At 44.3% G+C, this 23,044-nt stretch overlaps 1 protein-coding gene across 1 annotated transcript in view; it reads left to right on the top strand.

The window, feature by feature from the left end:
• The first annotated feature begins 3,631 nt into the window (after positions 1–3,631).
• cc2d2a (coiled-coil and C2 domain containing 2A) overlaps positions 3,632–23,044 on the top strand; it is a 221,278-nt gene continuing 201,865 nt past the window's right edge. The window contains exons 1-4 of the mRNA XM_070861305.1: positions 3,632–3,941; positions 13,692–13,854; positions 16,417–16,498; positions 19,349–19,408. Coding sequence (XP_070717406.1) covers positions 13,841–13,854; positions 16,417–16,498; positions 19,349–19,408 — 156 coding nt within the window. The 5' untranslated portion in view covers positions 3,632–3,941; positions 13,692–13,840. The remainder of the gene's footprint in view (positions 3,942–13,691; positions 13,855–16,416; positions 16,499–19,348; positions 19,409–23,044) is intronic.

Genomic DNA, 23,044 nt, shown 5'->3' with positions numbered 1-23,044 from the left:
CTTCGATGGTACTATTTGCGGTGAAAAACATTTCTAGCCACTCCACATATGCTCTGAAACTTACACGGTCGCGTTGAACCCCCCCACCCCACTCCCAAATGCCCTATTATTCCCATAGGCATGGCCATCTGGACTCTGGCAGTTCAGCCAAGTGTACTTGTAATTTACCATGGATTTTTAGTTATTATTCAAAACAGAGAAGTTCTCAAAATCTCTGTCAGATGGCTGAATCATCCACCAACAAAAATTTCAGCTAGGTTATCCGATTATCCCATCCTCGTCACCAATGTTATGTTTTCGGTACGACCTCACAAACGCACACAGGCTTTAAGATGGCTGATAACTTCAGGAAGCAGTCACATGATTTGTTCTCTTTATTGTTGTAAACAGCAATGGCTGCAATGCCACAGTATTACACTCTGGAATGTGTAAATAGAACCGCCCAGCCTAACTTTGCACATTGTAACATGATCCATTTGGACTTCAGAAGTCAGAAAGGACACATCCCTCCCCGAGCCGAAGTCCCTCCTTACCCAGCGCAAGTGCATCCCTCCCCCAGCCAAAGTCCCTTACCCCAGCATGTGCTGCCTCCCACAGCTGAAGTCCCTCCTTACCCCAGCGCAAGTGCATCCTTCCCCCAACCGAAGTCCCTTACCCCAGCACAAGTGCTGCCTCCCACAGCCGAAGTCCCTCCGCACTCCAGCACAAGTGCATCCTTCCCCCAACCGAAGTCCCTTACCCCAGCACAAGTGCTGCCTCCCACAGCCGAAGTCCCTCCGTACTCCAGCGCAAGTGCATCCTTCCCCCACGCAAATGCATGACCTTACGCACCCCCCCGCCGTAGCTGGGGCATTATGTGCGGATTGTTAACAGGTTTATTGAGTATGAAGTGTCAGTGTCGACTTCTGGCGTTCATCCACTCCAACGATGTCGGGTGTGGGTGTAAAGGGGGTTGGAAGAACGTGATGTCTTCCCTGAGTTCCCTCTCTACCTCCAACCAGGCTCCTTTGCCCCCCCCCCCCCCAACCCCCCAACCAGGTCCTCCTCCCATCCCACCACCCCCCTCTCAGACAGGCCCTTCTCCCACCCCAACCAGGCTCTCTTGCTCTCTCTCTCTCTCTCTCTTCCATCCCCCTCCCCAGTCGCCCGCCTGCTCTCGCTGCCCGCCGGCCTTGGTGTTCGGGCCCGGTTCGTGTCAATTGCGTTGGGGGGGGGGGGGGGGGGGGGGCGGAGTCGCAGACTGTCCTAACTCGCTTCTGCGCAGACGCGTGCCGAAGCGCGAGTTGGGACAAATAGTCACTGCGTTTCTTTAATGGTAACTAGGAAAGGGATATAGTGTTGCACAATTTTGAAACATTGAAACAATGTAAAGAAGGAACCTCTTGACTTTTTCTGAGGTACTGTTTGACAGGTTAATCATGAAAACAAGGCTGTTTATTTATGATCCTAACTTCAGGATTTGGTCTGGGGTGAGGACTGGGGCAGATTAGTGAGCAGAAGTCCTGCCCTGCCATATTTCTGGCATTGGAGCGATGCCCCAGGAATTCTGGCCCGTGAAACCAGTATTTGTGGTTTATTATAAATAAATCAAAATGTTGACAGTCCTACTTAATGTATAATTATTGTATATATTATATAATTTTGTTTAATTATGAATCTTTATTTTCTTGATTTTACTATTGTATACTCCTTATTGTATTATTTATAATGTAATTTACATTTTTTTTTAGTTTTTTTTCGCATTTTGGCTGCCTCTTCATACCCGAGCCTTTTACCCCTTTTTACACTTCCTTCTTCCGCTTTTTCTCTCTTTCCCTCCCTTGTCAATATCTAAGACTGTTGTGAAGTGCCTTGGGACGTTTTACTACGTTATATAAATAAAAGTTATTATTACTTGGTTTTAAAGTCATTGGGCTTTTCAAATTTGGCAGTAGTCGTGAGAAGCAGAGAAATTATAAGGATTATCTTAACATAAAAGTCAGGTGACAACTAAACATACAAGTACTTTGGAAATCAGAAATCAGAGCTACTTCGTATCCAGCGGAGAAGGGGCTGTTTCTGTTCAGAGATACTTAGTATCCAGAGGGATACAACTGTAAAAAATGTCCTAAGTATGTTTTTCAATAGACCATAACTTCAACCGAGTCCATTGAGTACATGGCATGGCAATGTAAATGCATTGGCATTGAGCCGCGGGGACTCGTGGGGTAGCCTTTGAAGTAGCGCAAGAGGTTTGAAAAGACTTTCATTCGCAAACATGGACAAGCAGACACTGCTTCTGCAACACTGATTTTCTGTGTAAAAAGCAGATCATTGATATGTATGCGCAGGGAGGTATTTATTCACCTGTGTCTACACTTAACCCTATAACATTAAATCCTATTCTTAATGTAAACTGATCGAATTTGCAGATTATACCAAACTAGGAGAGGCAGTGGAATGGAAGGAAGTCTTACAGAATGAGTTAAACTTGAAATATACGAGTGGGATAAACAATGGTCGATGAAATTTAATTCAGGCTAGGTCAAAGTACTGCATGTTGGAAGGATAAATAGGCAACACACACACTCACTAAATGATATTACAATAGCTAAGATTGAAACTGAAAAAGACCTAGGAGTCTTGGTAAATTTAAAGCTCAACATATCCCACCTATGCAGAGCAGAAATCAACAAAGTCAACAGAATGTTGAGCTACACAGCCAAAACAGTAGAATATAATTCAAAGAAAATTGTGATCAAACTGTAGAGGACTCTGATCAGACCACACCTTGAATACTGCTCTAAGTTTTAGTTGCTAAGCAACAATGGAGATGTAACCAATGAAGGCCGCGTAGAGAAGAGCCTTGAGGCTGCTCCCTCTGTCAAAGGCCTGAGTTATGAGGAAAGACTAGAGACTTTTGATCTTTTCAGCCTAAAATAGAGGCGCCTGAGAGGTAATCGAATATATAAGGTAATAAAAAGTATGGAAAAGGTTAATCAGGGAATATGACTTTAAAATAAACAACTGGAGTCGGACAAGAGGCACAGGTTCAAGTTAGTAAAATATAACTTTAGGATCGATATCAGGAGATTCTTTTTTATGCAAAGTGGTCGACATTTGGAATGAACTTTTGAGCAGGGTGCTGGAGACAAAAACACTGGAATCATTTAAGAAACAACTAGATGCAGAAATGGCGGAGTGTTAGGTTGTTCCGAATGGACTCCCTGATGTATGATTTGATATCGGTCCAGTTCTTTTTCAATAATTCAATTGACACATCATTAAGTTATTTTAATGTGGGCCCATTTCATACATTTACAATACGTTAGTCTGGAGGAATTAACACAAATAACCAAATGAAAAGCAATGGTGGGCATTCCTGACTTGCCCAGCATGTCATGATTTTGTTTGTGGAGAGCGATAGTGTTGGAGATCTCCAAACATGACCGCAAATAAGCAGAAACCCGTTCAAATACGGCAATAAAAGCTCAGGAACAACAGAACTTTTTAAAGTGGCTCAAGAGGATGTCTCTTCCTGTACGGATTTGGCAAACAGGTCGGTGAAGTTGCGATTTCCTTCTTCCCCAGCCAGGCCACCGTAGCAAAGACAGTCAACCAAACATTCCCGAGTGATTGACGTAGGAATTCGCCAACAGCTTCCCGGGCAACCTTCCCTCTCCCCGGGGCAACCTCCGCTCCCGCCCGGGCTCCCTTCCCTCTCCTCGGGGCAACCTCTGCTCCCGCCTGGGCTCCCTTCCCTCTCCTCGGGGCAACCTCCGCTCCCGCCCGGGCTCCCTTCCCTCTCCCCGGGGTAACCTCCCGGGCTCCCCTCCCCCGATGCGCCCAGATTAGGTTGAATGGTGGTTACTCAGCGAGTGGTTTCCTGGACACAGCCGGCGACAGGTAGAGATTCAGGGCGATATTATTGTGGGAGAAACTAAATCAGAAATCTGTACAATGTAAGTACATTAACTAAAATCCAGTGACCACCTCTCCACCCTGGGCTGGTTTTCAAAATTCCTCCTTCTCGGCAGATATCAGTCCAGCTTTATTTTAAAAGTGCCAACTGACCCTTCAATCAGAAGTGTTCTTCGGGATCTATTCCATATGTCCACTATTGTGTGATGGTGGGAATCGTTTTTGTTCTCTTATCTCCAGCATTGCTAGAGGCTTATAAATGTTGTACTTGTGCTCCCTATTCCAATATGGTAGATGTGGTATGTTCATTGTCCAAGTTAGTTAACGTATTTACTTTCAGCCACAGAATAAATTAAGGCAGATGATCAAAAGTTTGTTTAAAGAGGTAGGTTTTAACGAGCGTCTTAAAGGAGGAAAGAGAAGTAGAGGTTTAGGGAGCAAGTTCCAGAGCTTAGGACCCAGGCAGCTGAAGGCACATCCACCGATGGTTGAGCAGTTATAACGAGGGATGTTCAAGAGACCAGAATTTGAGGAGCACATACATCTTGTGGGATTGTGAGGCTGAAAAAGATTCAGGGAGGGGCATGTCCATGGAGTGATTTGTAAACAAGGATGAGAATTTTGAAATTGGGGCGTCGTTTAATTGAGCCAGTGTAGGTCAGGGGTGATGGGTGATCTTGACTTGGTGCAGGTTAGTACATGGGCTGTTGAGTTTTGGATGACTTCAAGTGTGGAATGTGGAAGACCAGCCAGGAGTGAGTTGGAGTAGTCAAGTCTAGAGGTAACAAAGGCATGAATGAGGGTTTCAGCAGCAAAAAAACTGAGGCAGGGGCGGAGGCGGGCAATGTTACGGAGGTGGAAAAAGGCGGTTTTAGTTATGCCGCGGTTATGTGGCTGGAAACTCATTTCGGGGTCAAATATGACACCTAGGTTGCAAACAGTCTTGTTCACCTTCAGATTGATGCTAGGGAGAGGGATGGAGTCAGTGGTTAGGAAACGCAGTTTGTGGCGGGGACCAAAGATATTGGCTTCAGTCTTCCCAATATTTCATTGGAAAAAATTTCTGCTCATCCAGTACTGGATGTCAGACAAGCAATCTGACAATTTAGATAACAAGCCGGGGTCGACAGAAGTGGTGGAGAGGTTGAGCTGGGTGTCATCTGCGTACATGTGGAAACTGACTCTGTGTTTTTGGATGATATCACCAAGCGGCAGCATCTAGATGAAAAATAAGAGGGGACTAAGGACAGATCTTTCGGAGACATCATAGGTAATGATACGGGAGTGGGAAGAGAAGCCATTGCTGGAGATTTTCTGGCTCTGATTAGATAGATCAGAATGGACCCAGGCGAGTGCAGTCCCACCTAGCTGGCCATTGGTGGAGAGGCGTTAGAGGAGGATGGAGTGGTCAACTGTGTCAGCGGCTGCAGACAGGTCCAGAAGGACGAGGAGGGATAGTTTACCTTTGTCACAGTCACAAAGGATGTCATTTGTGACTTTGATGAGAGCAGTTTTGGTACTGTGGCAGGGCGAAAGCCAGATTGAAGGGATTCAAACATTTAATTCATGGAAAGTTGATCACGGATTTGGGAGGCAACAACATGTTCAAGTACTTTGGACAGGAAAGGGAGGTTGGAGATGGGGCGATAGCTAGCAAGCAAAGTGGGGTCAAGGGTTGTTTTTTTGAGGAGAGGGGTGATGGCAAAGTTTAGGGAGCTAGGAGAGAAATTAAAAAGCTGGACCTCAAAGGTAGTAATCTCCAGATTACTCCCGGTGCCATGAGCTAACAAGTACAGAAACAGGAGGTTAGAGCAGATGAATGCATGGCAGGAGAGATGGTGCAAGCGGGCATGTTTTTATTGAATGGCGGAGCAGGCTCGAAGGGCCGTATGGCCTACTCCTGTTCCTAGTTCTTATGGGAGGGCTTTAGTTTCCTGAGGCATTAGGACCGCTTCTGGGGGAGGTGAGACCTATACAAGCTGGACGGGTTGCACCTCAACAGAGCAGGGACCAATATTTTCATGGGTGGGGTGGGGTGAGGGTTTGCTAGTGCTGATGGGGAGGGTTTAAACTAGCTTGGCAGGGGGATGGGAACCTGAAAATAGATTCAGTAGGGAGGGAAGTAAAGCTGGAATTAGAAAGCAAAAATAAAAAAAGTGAGTTTGAAGGAGAGAGGAAACAAGCAGAAAAAAAGAGTAATAAAACAAATTTAAAAGCTCTTTGTCTAAATGCACGTAGCATTTGTAACTAAATAGATGAGTTGACAGAACAAATAGAAACAAATTGGTATGATCTGATAGGCATTAAAGAGACATGGTTGCAAGATGACCAGAACTGGGAACTAAATATTCAGGGGTATTGACAATCCGGAAGGACAGTCAGAAAGGAAAAGGAGCTGGGGTAGCTCTTTGATAAAGGAGGGAATCACTGCACTAGTGAGAAATGATATTGGCTCAAATGATCAGGATGTTGAAACAGTTTGGGTGGAGATAAGAAATAATAAGGGGAAAAAGTCACTGGTGGGCATAGTCTATAGGCCCCCTAATTGTAGCAACTCTGTTGGTCGGAGTGTAAACCAGGAAATACTGGGGGCTTGTAAAAAGGGAACAGCATTAATCATGGGTGATTTTAACCTCCACATTGATTGGACAAATCAAATTGGTCAGGGAGGTCTTACTGCAGTTGTACAGAGTCTTGGTGAGGCCACACCTTGAATATTGTGTACAGTTTTGGTCTCCTAATCTGAGGAAGGTTCTTGCTATTGAGGGAGTGCAGCGGAGTTCACCAGACTGATTCCCGAGAGGGCAGGACTGACGTGAAGAAAGACTGGATCGGCTAGGCTTATATTCACTGGAGTTTAGAAGAATGAGAGGTGATCTCATAGAAACATATAAAATTCTGACGGGGTTGGACAGGTTACATGCAGGAAGAATGTTCCCGATGTTGGGGAAGTCCAGAACCAGGGCTCACAGTCTAAGGATAAGGGGTAAGCCAGTTAGGACCGAGATGAGGAGAAACTTCTTCACTCAGAGAATTGTGAACCTGTGGAATTCTCTACCACAGAAAGTTGTTGAGACCAGTTCGTTAGGTATATTGAAAAGGGAGTTAGATGTGGCCCTTACAGCTAAAGGGATCAAGGGGTATGGAGAGAAAGCAGCAAAGGGGTACTGAAGTTGCATGATCAGCCATGATCATATTGAATGGTGGTGCAGGCTCGAAGGGCCAAATGGCCTATTCCTGCACCTATTTTTTGTTTCTATGGTCTGGGTAGCCTTGAGGAAGAGTTCATAGAGTGCATAAGGGACAGGTTCCTTGAGCAGTATGTAACGGAACCAACCAGGGGGCAGGCTATCTTAGATCTGGTCCTGTGTAATGAGACAGGATTAATAAACAATCTCCTAGTAAAGGTTCCTCTTGGAATGAGTGATCATGGTTGAATTTCAAATTCAGACGGAGAGTGAGAAAGTTGGATCTCAAACCAGCGTACTAAGCTTAAATAAAGGAGACTACAAAGGTATGAGGGCTGAGTTGGCTAAAGTTGACTGGGAAAATAGATTAAAGTGTACGATGGTTGATGAATAGTGGCGTACATTTAAGGAGATATTTCACAACTCTCAAGAAAAAGATATTCCAGTGAGGAGGAAAGGTGTAAAAGAAAAGATAGCCATTCGTGGCTAACTAAAGAAATAAAGGACGGTATATACTTAAAAACAAGGGCATACAAAGTGGCCAAAACTAGTGGGAGGACAGAAGATTGGGAAGCTTTTAAAAGCCAACAAAGAATGACTCAAAAAATGATTAAGAAATGGAAGATAGACTATGAAAGTAAACTATTCCAAAATACAAAAACAGATAGCAAGAGTTTCTATAGGTATATAAAAAGGAAAAGTGTGGCTAAAGTAAATGTTGGTCCCTTAGAGGATGAGACAGGGGAATTAGTAATGGGGAACATGGAGATGGCAGAAACTCTGAACAAATATTTTGTATCAGTCTTTATGGTAGAGGACACTAACAATATCCCAACAGTGGATCGTCAAGGGGCTATGGGGGGGAGGAACGTAACACAATCACAATCACTAAGGAGGTGGTGCTCAGTAAGATAATGGGACTAAAGGAAGATAAATCCCCTGGACCTGATGGCTTGAATCCTGGGGTCTTTAGAGAAGTAGCGGCAGGGATAGTGGATGCATTGGTTGTAATTTACCAAAATTCCCTGGATTCTGGGGAGGTCCCAGCAGATTGGAAAACTGCAAATGTAACACCCCTATTTAAAAAAGGAGACAGACAAAAAGCCTCCTTTTAGACCAGTTAGCCTAACATCTGTGGTTGGGAAAATGTTGGAGTCCATTATTAAAGAAGCAGTTGCAGGACATTTGGAAAAACATCATTCAGTCAGGCAGAGGTCAGCATGAATTTATGAAAGGGAAGTCATGTTTCACAAATTTGTTGGAATTCTTTGAGGATGTAATGAGCAGGGTGGATAGAGGGGAACCAGTGGATGTGGTATATTTGGACTTCCAGAAGGCATTTGACAAGGTGCCACATAAAAGATTACAGCACAAGATAAAAGTTCATGGGGTTGGGGTAATAGAAACATAGAAACATAGAAAATAGGTGCAGGAGTAGGCCATTCGGCCCTTCTAGCCTGCACCGCCATTCAATGAGTTCATGGCTGAACATGCAACTTCAGTACCCCATTCCTGCTTTCTCACCATACCCCTTGATTCCCCTAGTAGTAAGGACTTCATCTAACTCCTTTTTGAATATATTTAGTGAATTGGCCTCAACAACTTTCTGTGGTAGAGAATTCCACAGGTTCACCACTCTCTGGGTGAAGAAGTTTCTCCTCATCTCGGTCCTAAATGGCTTCCCCCTTATCCTTAGACTGTGTCCCCTGGTTCTGGACTTCCCCAACATTGGGAACATTCTTCCTGCATCTAACCCCGTCAGAATTTTAAACGTTTCTATGAGGTCCCCTCTCATTCTTCTGAACTCCAGTGAATACAAGCCCAGTTGATCCAGTCTTTCTTGATAGGTCAGTCCCGCCATCTCGGGAATCAGTCTGGTGAACCTTCGCTGCACTCCCTCAATAGCAAGAATGTCCTTCCTCAGGTTAGGAGACCAAAACTGTACACAATACTCCAGGTGTGGCCTCACCAAGGCCCTGTACAATTGTAGCAACACCTCCCTGCCCTTGTACTCAAATCCCCTCGCTATGAAGGCCAACATGCCATTTGCTTTCTTAACCGCCTGCTGTACCTGCATGCCAACCTTCAATGACTGATGTACCATGACACCCAGGTCTCTTTGCACCTGCCCTTTTCCTAATCTGTCACCATTCAGATAATAGTCTGTCTCTCTGTTTTTACCACCAAAGTGGATAACCTCACATTTATCCACATTATACTTCATCTGCCATGCATTTGCCCACTCACCTAACCTATCCAAGTCGCTCTGCAGCCTCATAGAATCCTCCTTGCAGCTCCCACTGCCACCCAACTTAGTGTCATCTGCAAATTTGGAGATACTACATTTAATCCCCTCGTCTAAATCATTAATGTACAGTGTAAACAGCTGGGGCCCCAGCACAGAACCTTGCGGTACCCCACTAGTCACTGCCTGCCATTCTGAAAAGTCCCCATTTACTCCTACTCATTGCTTCCTGTCTGACAACCAGTTCTCAATCCATGTCAGCACACTACCCCCAATCCCATGTGCTTTAACTTTGCACATTAATATCTTGTGTGGGACCTTGTCGAAAGCCTTCTGAAAGTCCAAATATACCACATCAACTGGTTCTCCCTTGTCCACTCTACTGGAAACATCCTCAAAAAATTCCAGAAGATTTGTCAAGCATGATTTCCCTTTCACAAATCCATGCTGACTTGGACCTATCATATTACCTCTTTCCAAATGCACTGCTATGACATCCTTAATAATTGATTCCATCATTTTACCCACTACCGATGTCAGGCTGACCGGTCTGTAATTCCCTGTTTTCTCTCTCCCTCCTTTTTTAAAAAGTGGGGTTACATTGGCTACCCTCCACTCCATAGGAACTGATCCAGAGTCAATGGAATGTTGGAAAATGACTGTCAATGCATCCACTATTTCCAAGGCCACCTCCTTAAGTACTCTGGGATGCAGTCCATCAGGCCCTGGGGATTTATCGGCCTTCAATCCCATCAATTTCCCCAACACAATTTCCCGACTAATAAGGATTTCCCTCAGTTCCTCCTCCTTACTAGACCCTCCGACCCCTTTTATATATTTTAGCATGGATAAGGATTGGCTAACTAACAGAAAACAGAGAGTCGGGATAAATGATTCATTCTTGGGCTAGCAATCAGTAACTAGTGGGATGCTGCAGGGATCAGATAGATTTACAATCTATATTAATGACTTGGAAGAAGGGACCGAGTGTAATGTAGCCAAGTTTGCTGTCAATACAAAGATGGAGGAGGAAAAGCAATGTTTGAGGTGGACACAAAAAATCTGCAAAAGGACAGACAGGCTAAGTGAGTGGGCAAAAATTTGGCAGATGGAGTATAATGTTGGAAAGTGTGAGGTTATGCACTTTGGCAGAAAGAATCAAAGAGCAAGTTATTATTTAAATGGCGAAAAATTGCAAAGTGCTGCAGTACAGCAGGACCTGGGGGTACTTGTGTATGAAACACAAAAAGTTAGTATGCAGGTACAGCAAATGATCAGGAAGGCCAATGGAATCTTTGCCTTTATTGCAAAGGGGATGGAGTATCAAAGCAAGGAAGTATTGCTACAGTTATACAGATTATTGATGAGGCCACATCTGCAATGCTGCATACAGTTTTGGTTTCCATATTTAAGAAAATATGGAGACAGTTTGGAGACAGTTCAGAGAAGGTTCACTAGGTTGATTCTGGGGATGAGGGGGTTGACTTATGAGGCAAGGTTGAGTAGGTTGGGCCTCTACTCATTGGAATTCAGAAGAATGAAAGGTGATCTTATTGAAATGTATAAGATTATGAGGGGGCTTGACAAGGTAGATGCAGAGAGGATGTTTCCACTGCTGGGGGAGACTAGAACTAGGGGGCATAATCTTAGAATAAAGGGCCGCCCATTTAAAACTGAGATGAGGAAGAATTTGTTCTCGGGGTTGTAAATCTGTGGAATTCGCTGCCTCAGAGAAATGTGGAAGCTGGGTCATTGAATAAATTTAAGTCAGAGGTAGACAGTTTCTTAACTAATAAGGGGTTATGGGGAGCGGGCAAGGAAGTGGAGCTGAGTCCATGAAAGGAGCAGCCATGATCGTATTAAATGGCAGAGCAGGCTCGAGGGGCCGTATGGCCTACTCCTGCTCCTATTTCTTATGTTCTTCTGTTCTTATGACAACGGATTTGAAGGAGAGGGGAACAGTACCTGAGGACAGAGAACCATTAACAATGTCGGCGAACATGGGAGCCAGAAAAGGAAGTTGGGTGTTCAGCAATTTAGTGGGAATAGGTTCAAGGGAGCAGGAAGTGGGTCTCATGGATTATTTGAGCTTGCAGAAATTAAGAAGGGAGATCAAAGAGAAACTCGAAAAATATGAGAATTTAGGGCTAGGGCAGGTGGGAGTGTCGAATGGCCCGGGTGAAGGAAGGGAATTTGCAGAGACAGCTGATCGAATGGTCTCAATCTTTGATACAAAGACGTCCATGGGCTCCTCACACTTGTTGGAGGTGAATGTGGTGGAGACAGGGGAGAGGGGTTTAAGGAGACAGTTAGCAGTAGAGAATAGTAGCCTGGGGTTATTTATGCAATACAGAATGATCCTGGAATAGTGAGCAGTTTTTGTAGACAAGAATGGGAACCGATAATGTTTTATGTGTTCGAGCCAGATCTGGCAGTGAATGGCTAAACCAGTTGTCCGCCACATCCGTTCAAGTCTACGTCTTTTTGACTTGAGGGAGCGCAGATGAGGGCTGTACCAGGGGAATGGTAAGGGTGGGAGAGAGTAATCATTTTAATAGCGACTAGGATATCAAAGGTGGTAGTGAGGGTGTGATTGAGCAGATCGGTGGCTGAAGAAATGTCATTGTTAAAACAGGGCCAAAGGTTGGACAGTTTCGAGTTGATAAGTGCAGTTGTAATAGAATTTGGAGAGAGTTTTTTCCAGGGGCGGATGCAGAAGGAAGTAAGTTTGGATTGGGGAAGGGGAATATGGGTTGAGAGCGATACAAGGAAATGGTCGGAGATGGCTTTATCTTTAATTAATACGGTTGGAATAGCAAGGCCACGAGAGATTGCAAGGTCAAGGGGGTGGCCGTGTGGAATTTACATTGAGGGAGAGGTTAAGGGAGGACAGGAAGGTAGTGAATTCAGAGAAGAGAGAACAAGATGAGTTGAGATGGAGGTTGAACTCGTTGTGGATGAGAAGTCGCTCGGTGCAAATGCTGAGGGAGGAAAGCAATGAGGATATATTCGTGTTAAAGTTTTTATCATGCTTGGGTGGGCGTTAGAGAACGAAAATTTTGAATGAGAGGTTAGAGGTGTGGAATAAGGCGAGATGTTCCAAAGATGAGTATGCCGGAGGAACAAGGTATGATTTAGTGATAAGAGCTATACTCCCACCACGACGGTCTGGGCGGTGCAAGTGGTCGAAGGTATAGCCGGGAGGGGAGGCTTCGATTAAAGGAAGTGTGTCATTATCCTTCAGCCAAGTTTCCGTTAGTGCCATGATGTCAATGCATTCATCCATGATAAGGTCATGGATGGCAAGTGCCTTGTTTGAAAGTGAACGGACATTTTGTAAGGAGAATTTGAGAACATCTGTGATGGCTGATCTACTACCAGAATATACACAATCATTGGTTGGAGGAATGAGTTGCACGGGGAGGAAATTTGCAAGGTTAGTGTTCCCAGGGCAAGCTGGGCGGTAAGGTCGGTGAGAGATTAGGATGGGACAGTTGGGGTTGCTGCCTGTGAGGAGACAGCAACGAGTGCCACAGTGGGCCCTTCAGAGAATGCCAAGAGAGGCACAGAGGGAAGCTGCAGGCTTGTCTAAAAGGGAGTCAAGCTTGGGACGGCAGCAGGAGAGTAGGAAGGTTGACTTCTATGCATAAGGATTTTGAAGGACAGAGTATATGAGCGAGGATAGATGAGAGGTGGCATGTTAATATTAGCTATTGACCAGGGAGGGAAAGAAAGAAAAAGAAACTGGAGAAGGAAGTGTAAAAAGAAGTCAATGGCTCGGGTCTAATATGTCTATTGTTCAGAGTGAATTAATTTATAATACTTTTTCTCTTATTTAATCTTGTCCATCCTCTACCATGGCATTCTGCTTTGATGGCATGTGTTTTATAAAATAAAAATTCTTCTGTTTGCTGAAAATCATTTAGTGAGTCAGAAATCATATTGGGGTGATATTTACAATAATATTTTGAGAATTTAAAAACAAGTACCTATGTACTACTTAAATTATAATTAGATTTTAAAAATCTAATGGTCTAATTTTTCAATGTGCTTAATCTCAGTTGCAATTTACTAACTTGTTATTGCTTAGGTATTAATACGTATGTTGTGCTAGGGACAGCAAGGTTTTAATTTTTAAAGCCAAATGCAGTTCCATAACTTCAAGAGCAGAGGAGCAGCTTAATTAATGGTAAAGTCCAGCAGCAAATTATATTTGCAATAACTGTTACACTTTTATAAATCTGTATTTTTGGTTTGTATTAATGTTCAATAAAGTCCTCTACAGTAAAGGATTTATTTATTTGATTATATTAATACTGAATGTGTGATTTAAGTTACAGTATAACTGTTTTTAGCAGGCGTTAGAGGCAGTTTAATGGAATACATCACCTTTACTGCAATATGCACATCGAACACAGGAGATGGCTTAATTTATACTTGGTTTGTGTCTAAATGAAGACTCTTATGAAAATCAAAGTCACCTGATCAACTGGATTGACTGAAGCAAATGGCTTCCACGGAGTAAGTGAAATAGCTCTTGTTTTTTTCCTCGTTCTCATTTCCAGAATGAGGGCTGATGGTTGTGCAGTGTAAGAGTTTCATATTTTCCATTTGATAACAGCGGACTTACCATGGATATACTTATAAAAGATACCCACTTATCTTATTTAGACATGTAATTTTATTCCTGCTGTATTTTTGTTTCCACTGCTCCCAGTAACATTGCGACCACACAACATAACTGCCATAAAATCCTCCCATACAAAAAAGGGCAACATCAGTTATATGGAACTACATAAAAATAACTCTTTCAGTTCAAAGAAGATGAATTAATGAAAATCTCTCCTATAAAATTGCTTTGGTCTGTGGTCATATATAGAATGTAATGGTAAGTGGGGTGTGCAATGAATCATCCTTTGAGTTGAATTTATTGCTCATCCATTCAGTACCATCCTACCTAAGCTTAGCTAACAAAGACAACATTCATCCAGTGCTTCTTTCAAACCAAAGAATAATATGACAGATGAATATCTTAAAATATACACTATTATGTGTATATGTCAGCCGGTGGCCCAGTGGTAGCACCCTCATCTCTGAGTCACAAGGTTGTGGGTTTAAGTCCCACTCCAAAGACTTGAGCAAAAGAAATGTAGGCTGACACTCCAGTGCAGTACTGAGGGAGTGCTGCACTGTTGAAGGTGCCGTCTTTCAGATGAGACGTTAAACCGAGGCCCCGTCTACTGACTACCAGAGAGGTGGATGTAAAATATCCCATGGCACTATTTCGAAGAAGAACAGGGGAGTTATCCCTGGTGTCCTGACCAATATTAATCCCTCAAATCAACGACATTTAAAAAACAGATTATCTGGTCATTATCACATTGCTGTTTGTGGGAGCTTGCTGTGTACAAAATAGCTGCTGCGTTTCCTACATTACAACAGTGACTACACTCCAAAGTACTTAATTGGCTGTAAAGCGCTTTGGGTCGTCAGGTGCTTGTGAAAGGCGCTATATAAATGCAAGTCTTTTACACAGCGAACATGAATTAAATTAGACAAACAGATACAAAGTTTAAAAGGAAGAGAGGCAAGAATATTTTGTGATCATATTATTTGAACTTTGGATCTTGATTGTTATAAAGGATAGGTTAGGCTATATTTTATGCTATTTTTTTTATTGTTAAAGATCTTTGTGTTAAGAGACTGCGAAGTGTGTAAACAATAGTTCAGCTTCCAGTAGTGCTGCATTCTGAGAAATATTGTTTGCAGTTTTTTAGTTGAACCAAGGTGGAATGTTGCTTTGAAAATCTAACAAAAGCAGAAGTTACATAGTTGTGATTTTCATGCTAAATGCTTCTAGTGTAACTGTTAACATTTTGTTGCAAAAACATTTATTCATATCAATTTTACTGAATGTGTTTGTCCAATTTGAGTCCAAACTGATGCAATGAGGGCCAATTATTTCATCTTGAACCCATTAGCTATATTTAGAACAGGAGGAGATATTTTCTTTAAACCCACATCCAGAGGGAAGGAGAGTAGCCAGTTTTATTGACAGGCTTACTGGCAAATCAGTGAAGAAGGAGAAAGTCAGCATTGCAGCACACCCTGCCTGGGGAAAACTGAGAGAAAAGGCAAAAGGGGGTCTCAGTCAGGTTTTTAATCAAAACACTGAAATACAATCCTTGGCCTAAAATACAGACGGCCAGCTTTTTGTGGTCAGAAGTTGCCTAGAAAGAAAAAGGCCAAGAACAAGTAAGAAAGTCTACAAAAGGCCCAGGGAATGTGGCTGATTATTATTTTCCTATTTCTCAAGAAGCTAAGTGAGATTACATTATGTAAGTGGAATTTGTTGTGATACTTCAAAGTAGCTTAACGATTTGTTCCTGGCCTCATCTCACCAAGTATTTCAATCTGGCTTCAGAAAGATAGAAGACGTACATACACATGAGGACATGTGAAAGACACAACATCAAGTTCAAATCACAAGGTGGTCCTATTATTATACCCTTGTGTTACACTATAGTATAGTTATTGAGCAGTACCATTGGTGGAGCTTGTGGAGAGTCATGACCCCACCCATTCATTTTTTTTACATTGGCCAACGTTGGTCTGGAGGACTGCTCCCAGGAACCTCTGTTGCCACTCTTCAGCATTCAGGCTCTCTGTGGTTCCTGGCTCAGTCTTTGGATAAGTTGGCATTTCACAGGAAGCAACATGAGCTCATAAGAACTTAAAAGTAGGAGCAGGAGTAGGTCATACAGCCCCTCGAGCCTGCTCTGCCATTCAGTAAGATCATGACTGAACTTCTACATCAACTCCACTGTCCGTCCTATTCCCCATATCCTTTGATTCCCTTTGTGCTCAAAAATCTATTGACCTCAGTCTTGAATATGCTCATTGACTGAGCATCCACAACCCTCTAGGGTAGAGAATTCCAAAGAGTCACAACTCTCTGAGTGAAGAAATTTCTCCTCATCTCTGTCCTAAATGGCCGGCCTCTTATCGACCTCTAGTTCTAGACTTCAGCCAAGGGAAAGTCTCTCAGCATCTAATATTTACTGTATTTCATTCATTTTTTAGTAATCTTCGTGAGAAGATTAAAAGTAAGCGCAAGTCACTGCAAGCATCTCTAGCTGGAAACCGAGAAGTCTCTGATACTCGGGTGAGTGTGAAATCATCTATCAGAATATTTACTCAAAAGTGTATGATTTGGGTAGTAGAGGTGTGGGATATTGAAATGCAAGTAATAGGTAAGAGTTGAATACAATGGCCACTGAGAGCAATTACTAAAAGATGCTGCTCATCAGGAATGAGATTTGTGTGATAGTGAATACTCTACATTGTTTCACAACTTGCCTGATGTGCAGGCCCCTTTTTTCCCCTCCTTCCAATTTTCTTCCAACACCTACACACTGACCGATAGGAGTCATAGGATAGTGATTGGGGTGAAAATTCTAGTTGACCTTTTGTTTCCCTTTCTCCCAAACCCAGCCAAGTAGCTTATTGTAGCAGCCTTGCCTCCACCACAGGTGAATCAGCACAGAATGGGCAGTGGATTTGGGAAAGTCTTCTGGCTCAGTTCTATACTGGCCAGTGTACTTAGCAGCTGAACCATTGGAGTGTTCTAGCTCGCATCCACTGATTTCAATCATCGTTTTTAATGTCACATTTTTCAAAATAGGCACTCTTTAAAAATTAAAATGAGTAAAACGCTTGGTACTCTCGACAGTGAACATAGGACAGGAGTAGGCCATTTAGTCCCTTGAGCCTGTTCTGCCATTCAATGAGATCATGGCTGATCTGCGACCTAACTCCATATACCTTCCTTTGCCCCATATCCCGTAATGCCTTTAGTTAACAAAAAGCTATTAATCTCAGATTTAAAACAATTAATCTAGCATTAATTGCCATCTGTGGAAGAGTTTTCCAAACTTCTACCACTATTTGTGTGTAGAAGGATGGAAAGCATTCTAATTGTTAGAGATTAGCTAGAGGCCCACCTCTCTTATAGGCACTGACCACAAGATTCAAAATTGCAGTCCCAAGGTGAAAAGATTATCTCTTCCTTGAACCAGACAAAACATTTGAAAATAATTGGAGCTCCTGAGGATAACATTGGAGTTCAGAAGAATGAGAGGTGATCTTATTGAAACTTTTAAGATAATGTGGGGGCGCGACAAGGTGCAGAGAGTATATTTCCACTCATAGGGGAAACTAAAACTAGGGGACATAAACTCAGAATAAGGGGCCACCCATTTAAAACTGAGATGAGGAGGAATTTCTTCTCTGAGGGTTGTAAATCCAAGGAATTTCTATCCCAGAGAGCTGTGGAGGTTGGGCCATTGAATATATTTAAGGCGGAGATAGACAGATTTTTGAGCGATAAGGTAATAAAAAGTTATGGGGAGTGGGCAGGGAAGTGGAGCTGAGTCCATGATCCAATCAGCCATGATCTTATTGAATGGCGGAGCAGGCTCGAGGGGCCAAATGGCCTACTCCTGTTCCTATTTCTTATGTTCTTATAACAGCTGGTTTCTGAATCTGGTGGTGGTGTGTAGGGAGATTGTGGCCATTTTGGTGGCCATCCGTTCATACCAAGGAAATCTTTGGGTAAGAGATCATACCTTCATTATGCCACACACAGTATAGGGTTTAGAGACTTTAATTATGGATTTTGATCTGGCCATTGTTGAAGTAATTCATTTTAAGGTGAAATATTTTGAGACATTTGAGAGATTAAACACAATATAATTGCAAGTATTTATTTTTATTAGATTAATGTCTTTATGACTAGATGGGTGTACATGTCAGTGCCATTTCATTTCTCCTACTCCAATCATTTTCTTTAGAGAGGTTGGTCCCATCCATCAGAAATATCAAGGTATCGAGGATGCTTATGTCGATACAGAGAGAGAGTACAAAATCTTTCAGCTTGCAATTTTCTTCAAACCAAGTTGAGTCAGTCTGGAAAATTCTACTTTGGTGGCCAGTTTAAAAAAATAAAATGGCTGATTAGAGTTAACTGAGGGAGGCCTGAAACCAGCTTGGGAGGAAAACCTTGCAATTCTTCAGTGTTCAAACATTTTGTAAAAGGAGAAACTTTCCAGAATCAGGAGGGTCAGAAGATTTAAGGTCATTAATGAAAGAACCAGAAGAGAGATGATGTGTTTCTTACGCAGCGAGTTCTTGTGATTAGGAATGCATTGCCAGAGATGGTGGTGGAAGCGGATTCAATAATAACTTTCAAAAGGGAATTTGATCTATGCTTGAAGAAAATAAACATTTTGTAAGGCTATGGGCAAACAGCAGGGGAGCCGACAGAGGCACATGGAGTGAATGGCCTGCTTCTGTGCTGTAAGATTCTATGATTCTAAAAGAGAATCTTACAGCACAGAATCTTACCCTTCACATTCAGTTTTTTTCTGCGGTGGGAGGGAGAAAAAAACATTTTGTGTTCAAATTCGGGGAAGAGAGAAAAATACACATGTATAATCATAGCTGAGTGATATTTTGTCCAGCTAGACCACCATTTCACTCGAATACTCACCAGTTTTCATAATCCATATAGTTGAGAACAAAACTCCTCTAAAAAAGATCGGAAAGTGGTTGACAGAACTGACGTTTCAAAACTTGGTTTGTTCCTGTATTCCAGATGTTCTTTAGTATCAAGCACATTGAAAGGAACATAGTCAAAGTAACTATCATGGCCTGATAGATCTTGCAGTTCTTGCTAGAAGGCTTAGGTTTCAATATCTGCATTCAATGTCCATTACAATTGGATTTCAGCCATTGTTACCCATATAGCATTGTATCTTGAGATAAAGAGTAACCAGAATTGTTCTACCACCAAAATGTTTCGACTATAGGCTGTTGATAGGATGGTTTTGAGGATAGATATAGAGTTCCGACCCTTCAAATAGCTGCAGGTAACAAGGCTAAGAATCCTTGAGGTTAAAGGAAGACAATCAAGTTATAAAGAAGTGAATACTTAACATTTTTTTTCAATTGTCAGGGTTTGGTTGCTGCAGAATTGGACAACAATACAAGAAACGAAAATGTTACGATTATGGAGGTTTGTATCTTTGCCACCCCCTGATCATTCCTAAACCTTTGAAAGTGACAATGCTTATTTTTTTCCCCCCTCTTCCACAATCAGTTGTCTCTGACTGTTTCTGCTATTTCCAAATACATGCTGCATGTTTACTTTGTAACTGGTATCAGTGACAGAGGGTCTTAATCATAATCTCTACATTAATATTAGATTTTCCTGTAATTTACAGCTTTGCAGTTTGTAACATCTTCAGCGTCTTCTCTAATTTCCTGGAATATCTGTCCTTCTGTTTGTAAAGATACGATATAAGAGTCCACTTCAATGGGAGTTGTATGGGCTCTGACATGTGGCTTTCTAAACAAGCATATGGATACACACAGTCCATTCCCAATAATCAATATTGTTTATACTCCCATCGTCCCATCTGGGGATCCTGCAAGCAAGACCCAAGCTATGTCTTGAAGATGTGTAGGTTGCTTACCTGAGAGGCCACACTGTTAACTGTGAAAATCTGACTGGATTGATATAAGAACATAAGAAATAGGAGCAGGAGTGGGCCGCCTGCTCCACCATTTAATAAGATCATGACTGATCTGATCATGGACTCAGCTCCACTTGCCTGCCTGCTCCCCATAATGCTTTACTCCCTTATCGCTCAAAAATCTGCCTATCTTCGCCTTAAATATGTTCAATGACCCAGCCTCCACAGCTCTTTGGGCAGAGAATGCCTCAGATTTACAACCTTCAGTGAAGAAATTCCTCCTCATCTCAGTTTTAAATGGGTCACCCCTTATTCTGAAACTATGGGCTCAAGTTCTAGATTCCACCATGAGTGGAACTATCCTCTCTGCATCTACCCTGTCGAGTCCCTTATTATCTTATATGTTTCAATAAGATCACTTCTCATTCTTCTGAACTGCAATGAGTAGAGGCCCAACCTGCTCAACCTATCTTCATAAGACAACCCCTTCATCTCAGGAATCAACCGAGTGAACCTTCTCTGATCTGCCTCCAATGCAAGTATATCCTTCCTTAAATAAGGAAACCAAAACTGTACACAGTACTCCAGGTGTGACCAGAAATTGTTGACAATATTAGCAGAAAGATCAAATAAGAAATGAAGTACAAGCTTAAATATTTTAATATAAATGCGGGGGTAGGGAATCACCAATAAAGGAGATGCAGATACATGCAGCTAGTGAAAATAACAAAAGCTTGTATTTATAAACAGTGACTATTTGCACTATTTTTTGAGTGCCCTTCTGCGGAGGCACACATTGGACACCGTCCCCTTTTGGCACATGGCCGCTAGATTCGTCCGCACATGTGCATTGCGACGTATGAGGAAGCTGGAAGTGGGGCTGAACCACATGGAGTTCACAATCGCTGGAGCTGCTTCTAGCTTTTGGATTATCTTAAGGACTTTTGCCTCGAATATTGCTGTGATTACCTACACAAACATTTTCGTGGTCTTCTGTGGGAGAGAAAACATCAGAGGTTAAGGGGGCGGTGAGGGAGGGGTTAGAGAAGGAGAGAGACACTGGGACAGAGCGAGAGTCTGGGGGAGGGGAGGGAGAGAGAGAGAGAGAGAGAGACTGGGTGAGAGAGGGAATGGGGGGGAGAGAGAGAGAGAGAGAGAGATACTGGGGTGGGGGGGGGGGAAGAGAGATTGGGAGGGAGAAAGAGAGAGAGAGAGAAACTGGGCGGGGAGTGGGGGAGATAGAGAAACTGGGAGAGAGAGAGAGAGTGGGACTGTAAGGGAAATGGAGAGACTTGCAGATGGAGGGGGGGAGAGAGTGTGAACCGGAGAGAAAGAGAGACTGTGAGCAGGGGGAGAGAGAGAGAGAGAGAGAGAGAGAGAGACTCTGGAGAGGGACTGGGAGGGAGATAGGAGAGACGGGGAGGGAGATGGAGAGACTGGGAAAGAGAGAGAGGCTGTGGGGGGGGGCGTGGGGGGATGTGGGGAAGAGAGTGAGCGATAGACGGGGGGCTGGGAGAGAGGCAGAGACTGAGGGGGGGGGTAAAGAGAGAGAGGGGGGGGAACTTGGGGGAGAGAGGGAGAGCGAGAGACTGACTGGGGAGAGGGAGGGAGGGAGAAAGAGGGAGACGGGAGCCAAAGAGAGAGCGAGTGAGAGACAGACTCTGGCGAGGGACTGGGGGGAGAACGAGGGAGGGACTGGGGGAAGAGGGGGAGGGACTGGGGGGGGGAGAGAGAAACGGGTGCAGGGAGGGAGAGAGACTGGGACTGGGAGGGAGGTGAAGAGACTTAGGGGGTCGGAGAAGGGGGGGAGAGAGAGAGTGAGCCAGAGAGACTGGGAGTAGAGAGGGAGGGAGAGAGAGAGAGAGAGAGAGAGGGAGCAGATTGAGAGAGAGAGAGAGAGAGAGACTCAGGAGGGAGACTGGGGGGGAAGAAAGGGAAACTGGGGGAAAAAGAGAGAGAGAGAGATTGGCGGGGGTGGGGAGAGAGGGAGGGACAGAGAGAAACTGGGAGGGAGAAAGAGAGAGAAACTGGGGGGGGGGTGTCAGAGAGGAAGACTGGAGGGAGGAGGCCGAGAGGGAGATTGGGGGTGTTAGTGGAGAGAGGGAGGCTTGGGGAGGGGGGGAGAGAGAGGGAGAGAGAGGGAGGTGGGGGGAGAGAGAGGAAGGCTGGGGTGGGGGGAGAGAGCAAGGCTGAGGTGGGGGAGAGAGAAAGAAAGAGAGAGAGAGAGAGACTGGGGGGTGAAAGGAATGGAGAGAGAGAAATTGGGGGGCAGAGAGAGAGGGAGACTGGGGGCACAGAGAGAGACAGTGGGGGAAGAGAGAGAGAGAGAGAGAGAGAGAGAGAGAGCCTGGAGAGAGACTAGAGGGAGTGAGAGAGAGTGGGAGAGTGACTGGGGTGAGAGGCAGAGAGAGAGAGAGACTAGGGTGAGAGGGGAAGGTAGAGAGAGGACAGAGGAAAGTGGGGAGGGAGAGAGGAGACTAGGGGGAGAGGAGGAGGAGGGAGAGAGAGAGTGAGTGACTGGGGGAGAGAGAGAGAGTGAGTGACTGGGGGAACGAGAGAATGAGTTACGGGGGGGTGGGGTTGGAGAGAGAGAGAGAAATTGGGGGGGGGAGGGAGAGAGAGATGGAGTGGTAGAGACTGGAGGTGAGGGAGAGAGACTAGGGGGAGAGTGAGTGAGACAAGGGAGAGATAGAGAGATTGGGAGCAGGCAGGGAGAGGGAAAGAAACTGGGGGGACGGGGCAGGGAGGGAGTGAGAGTCACTGGCGGGGGGAGAGAGTGACTGTGTAGGCGAGAGAGGGACTGAGGTGAGAGAGGGAGAGGGCGGGGGGAAGAGAGAGAGAGAGAGAGAGAGACTGGGGAGGGGGGAGAGGGGGCGGGAGAGGGAAACTGGGGTGACATAGATAGATAGATAGAGAGAGGGAGGGAGTGAGAGAGAGACTAGGAAGCAAGAGGGAGTGGGAGAGACTGGCGGGGGTGGGGGGGGGGGGGTAGTGGTGGGTGGTGGAGAGAGACTGACGGGGGTGGGTGGGGGGGAGGGAGAGAGAAGAGACGGGGAGAAACTGGGAGAAGGAGGGAGAGACAGAGACTGCGGTGGGGGGGGGGGCTGCTGAGAGAGAGACAGAGACTGGAGGGGTGGGGGTGGCGGTGGCAGAGAGACAGACTGGGGGCAGAGTGG

Source organism: Pristiophorus japonicus, chromosome 2, assembly GCF_044704955.1.
Source record: "Pristiophorus japonicus isolate sPriJap1 chromosome 2, sPriJap1.hap1, whole genome shotgun sequence".
NCBI classification, from domain to species: domain Eukaryota; kingdom Metazoa; phylum Chordata; class Chondrichthyes; family Pristiophoridae; genus Pristiophorus; species Pristiophorus japonicus.
Note: the sequence above shows the minus strand (reverse complement) of the source record. Positions and strands in the feature narration are given on the sequence as shown.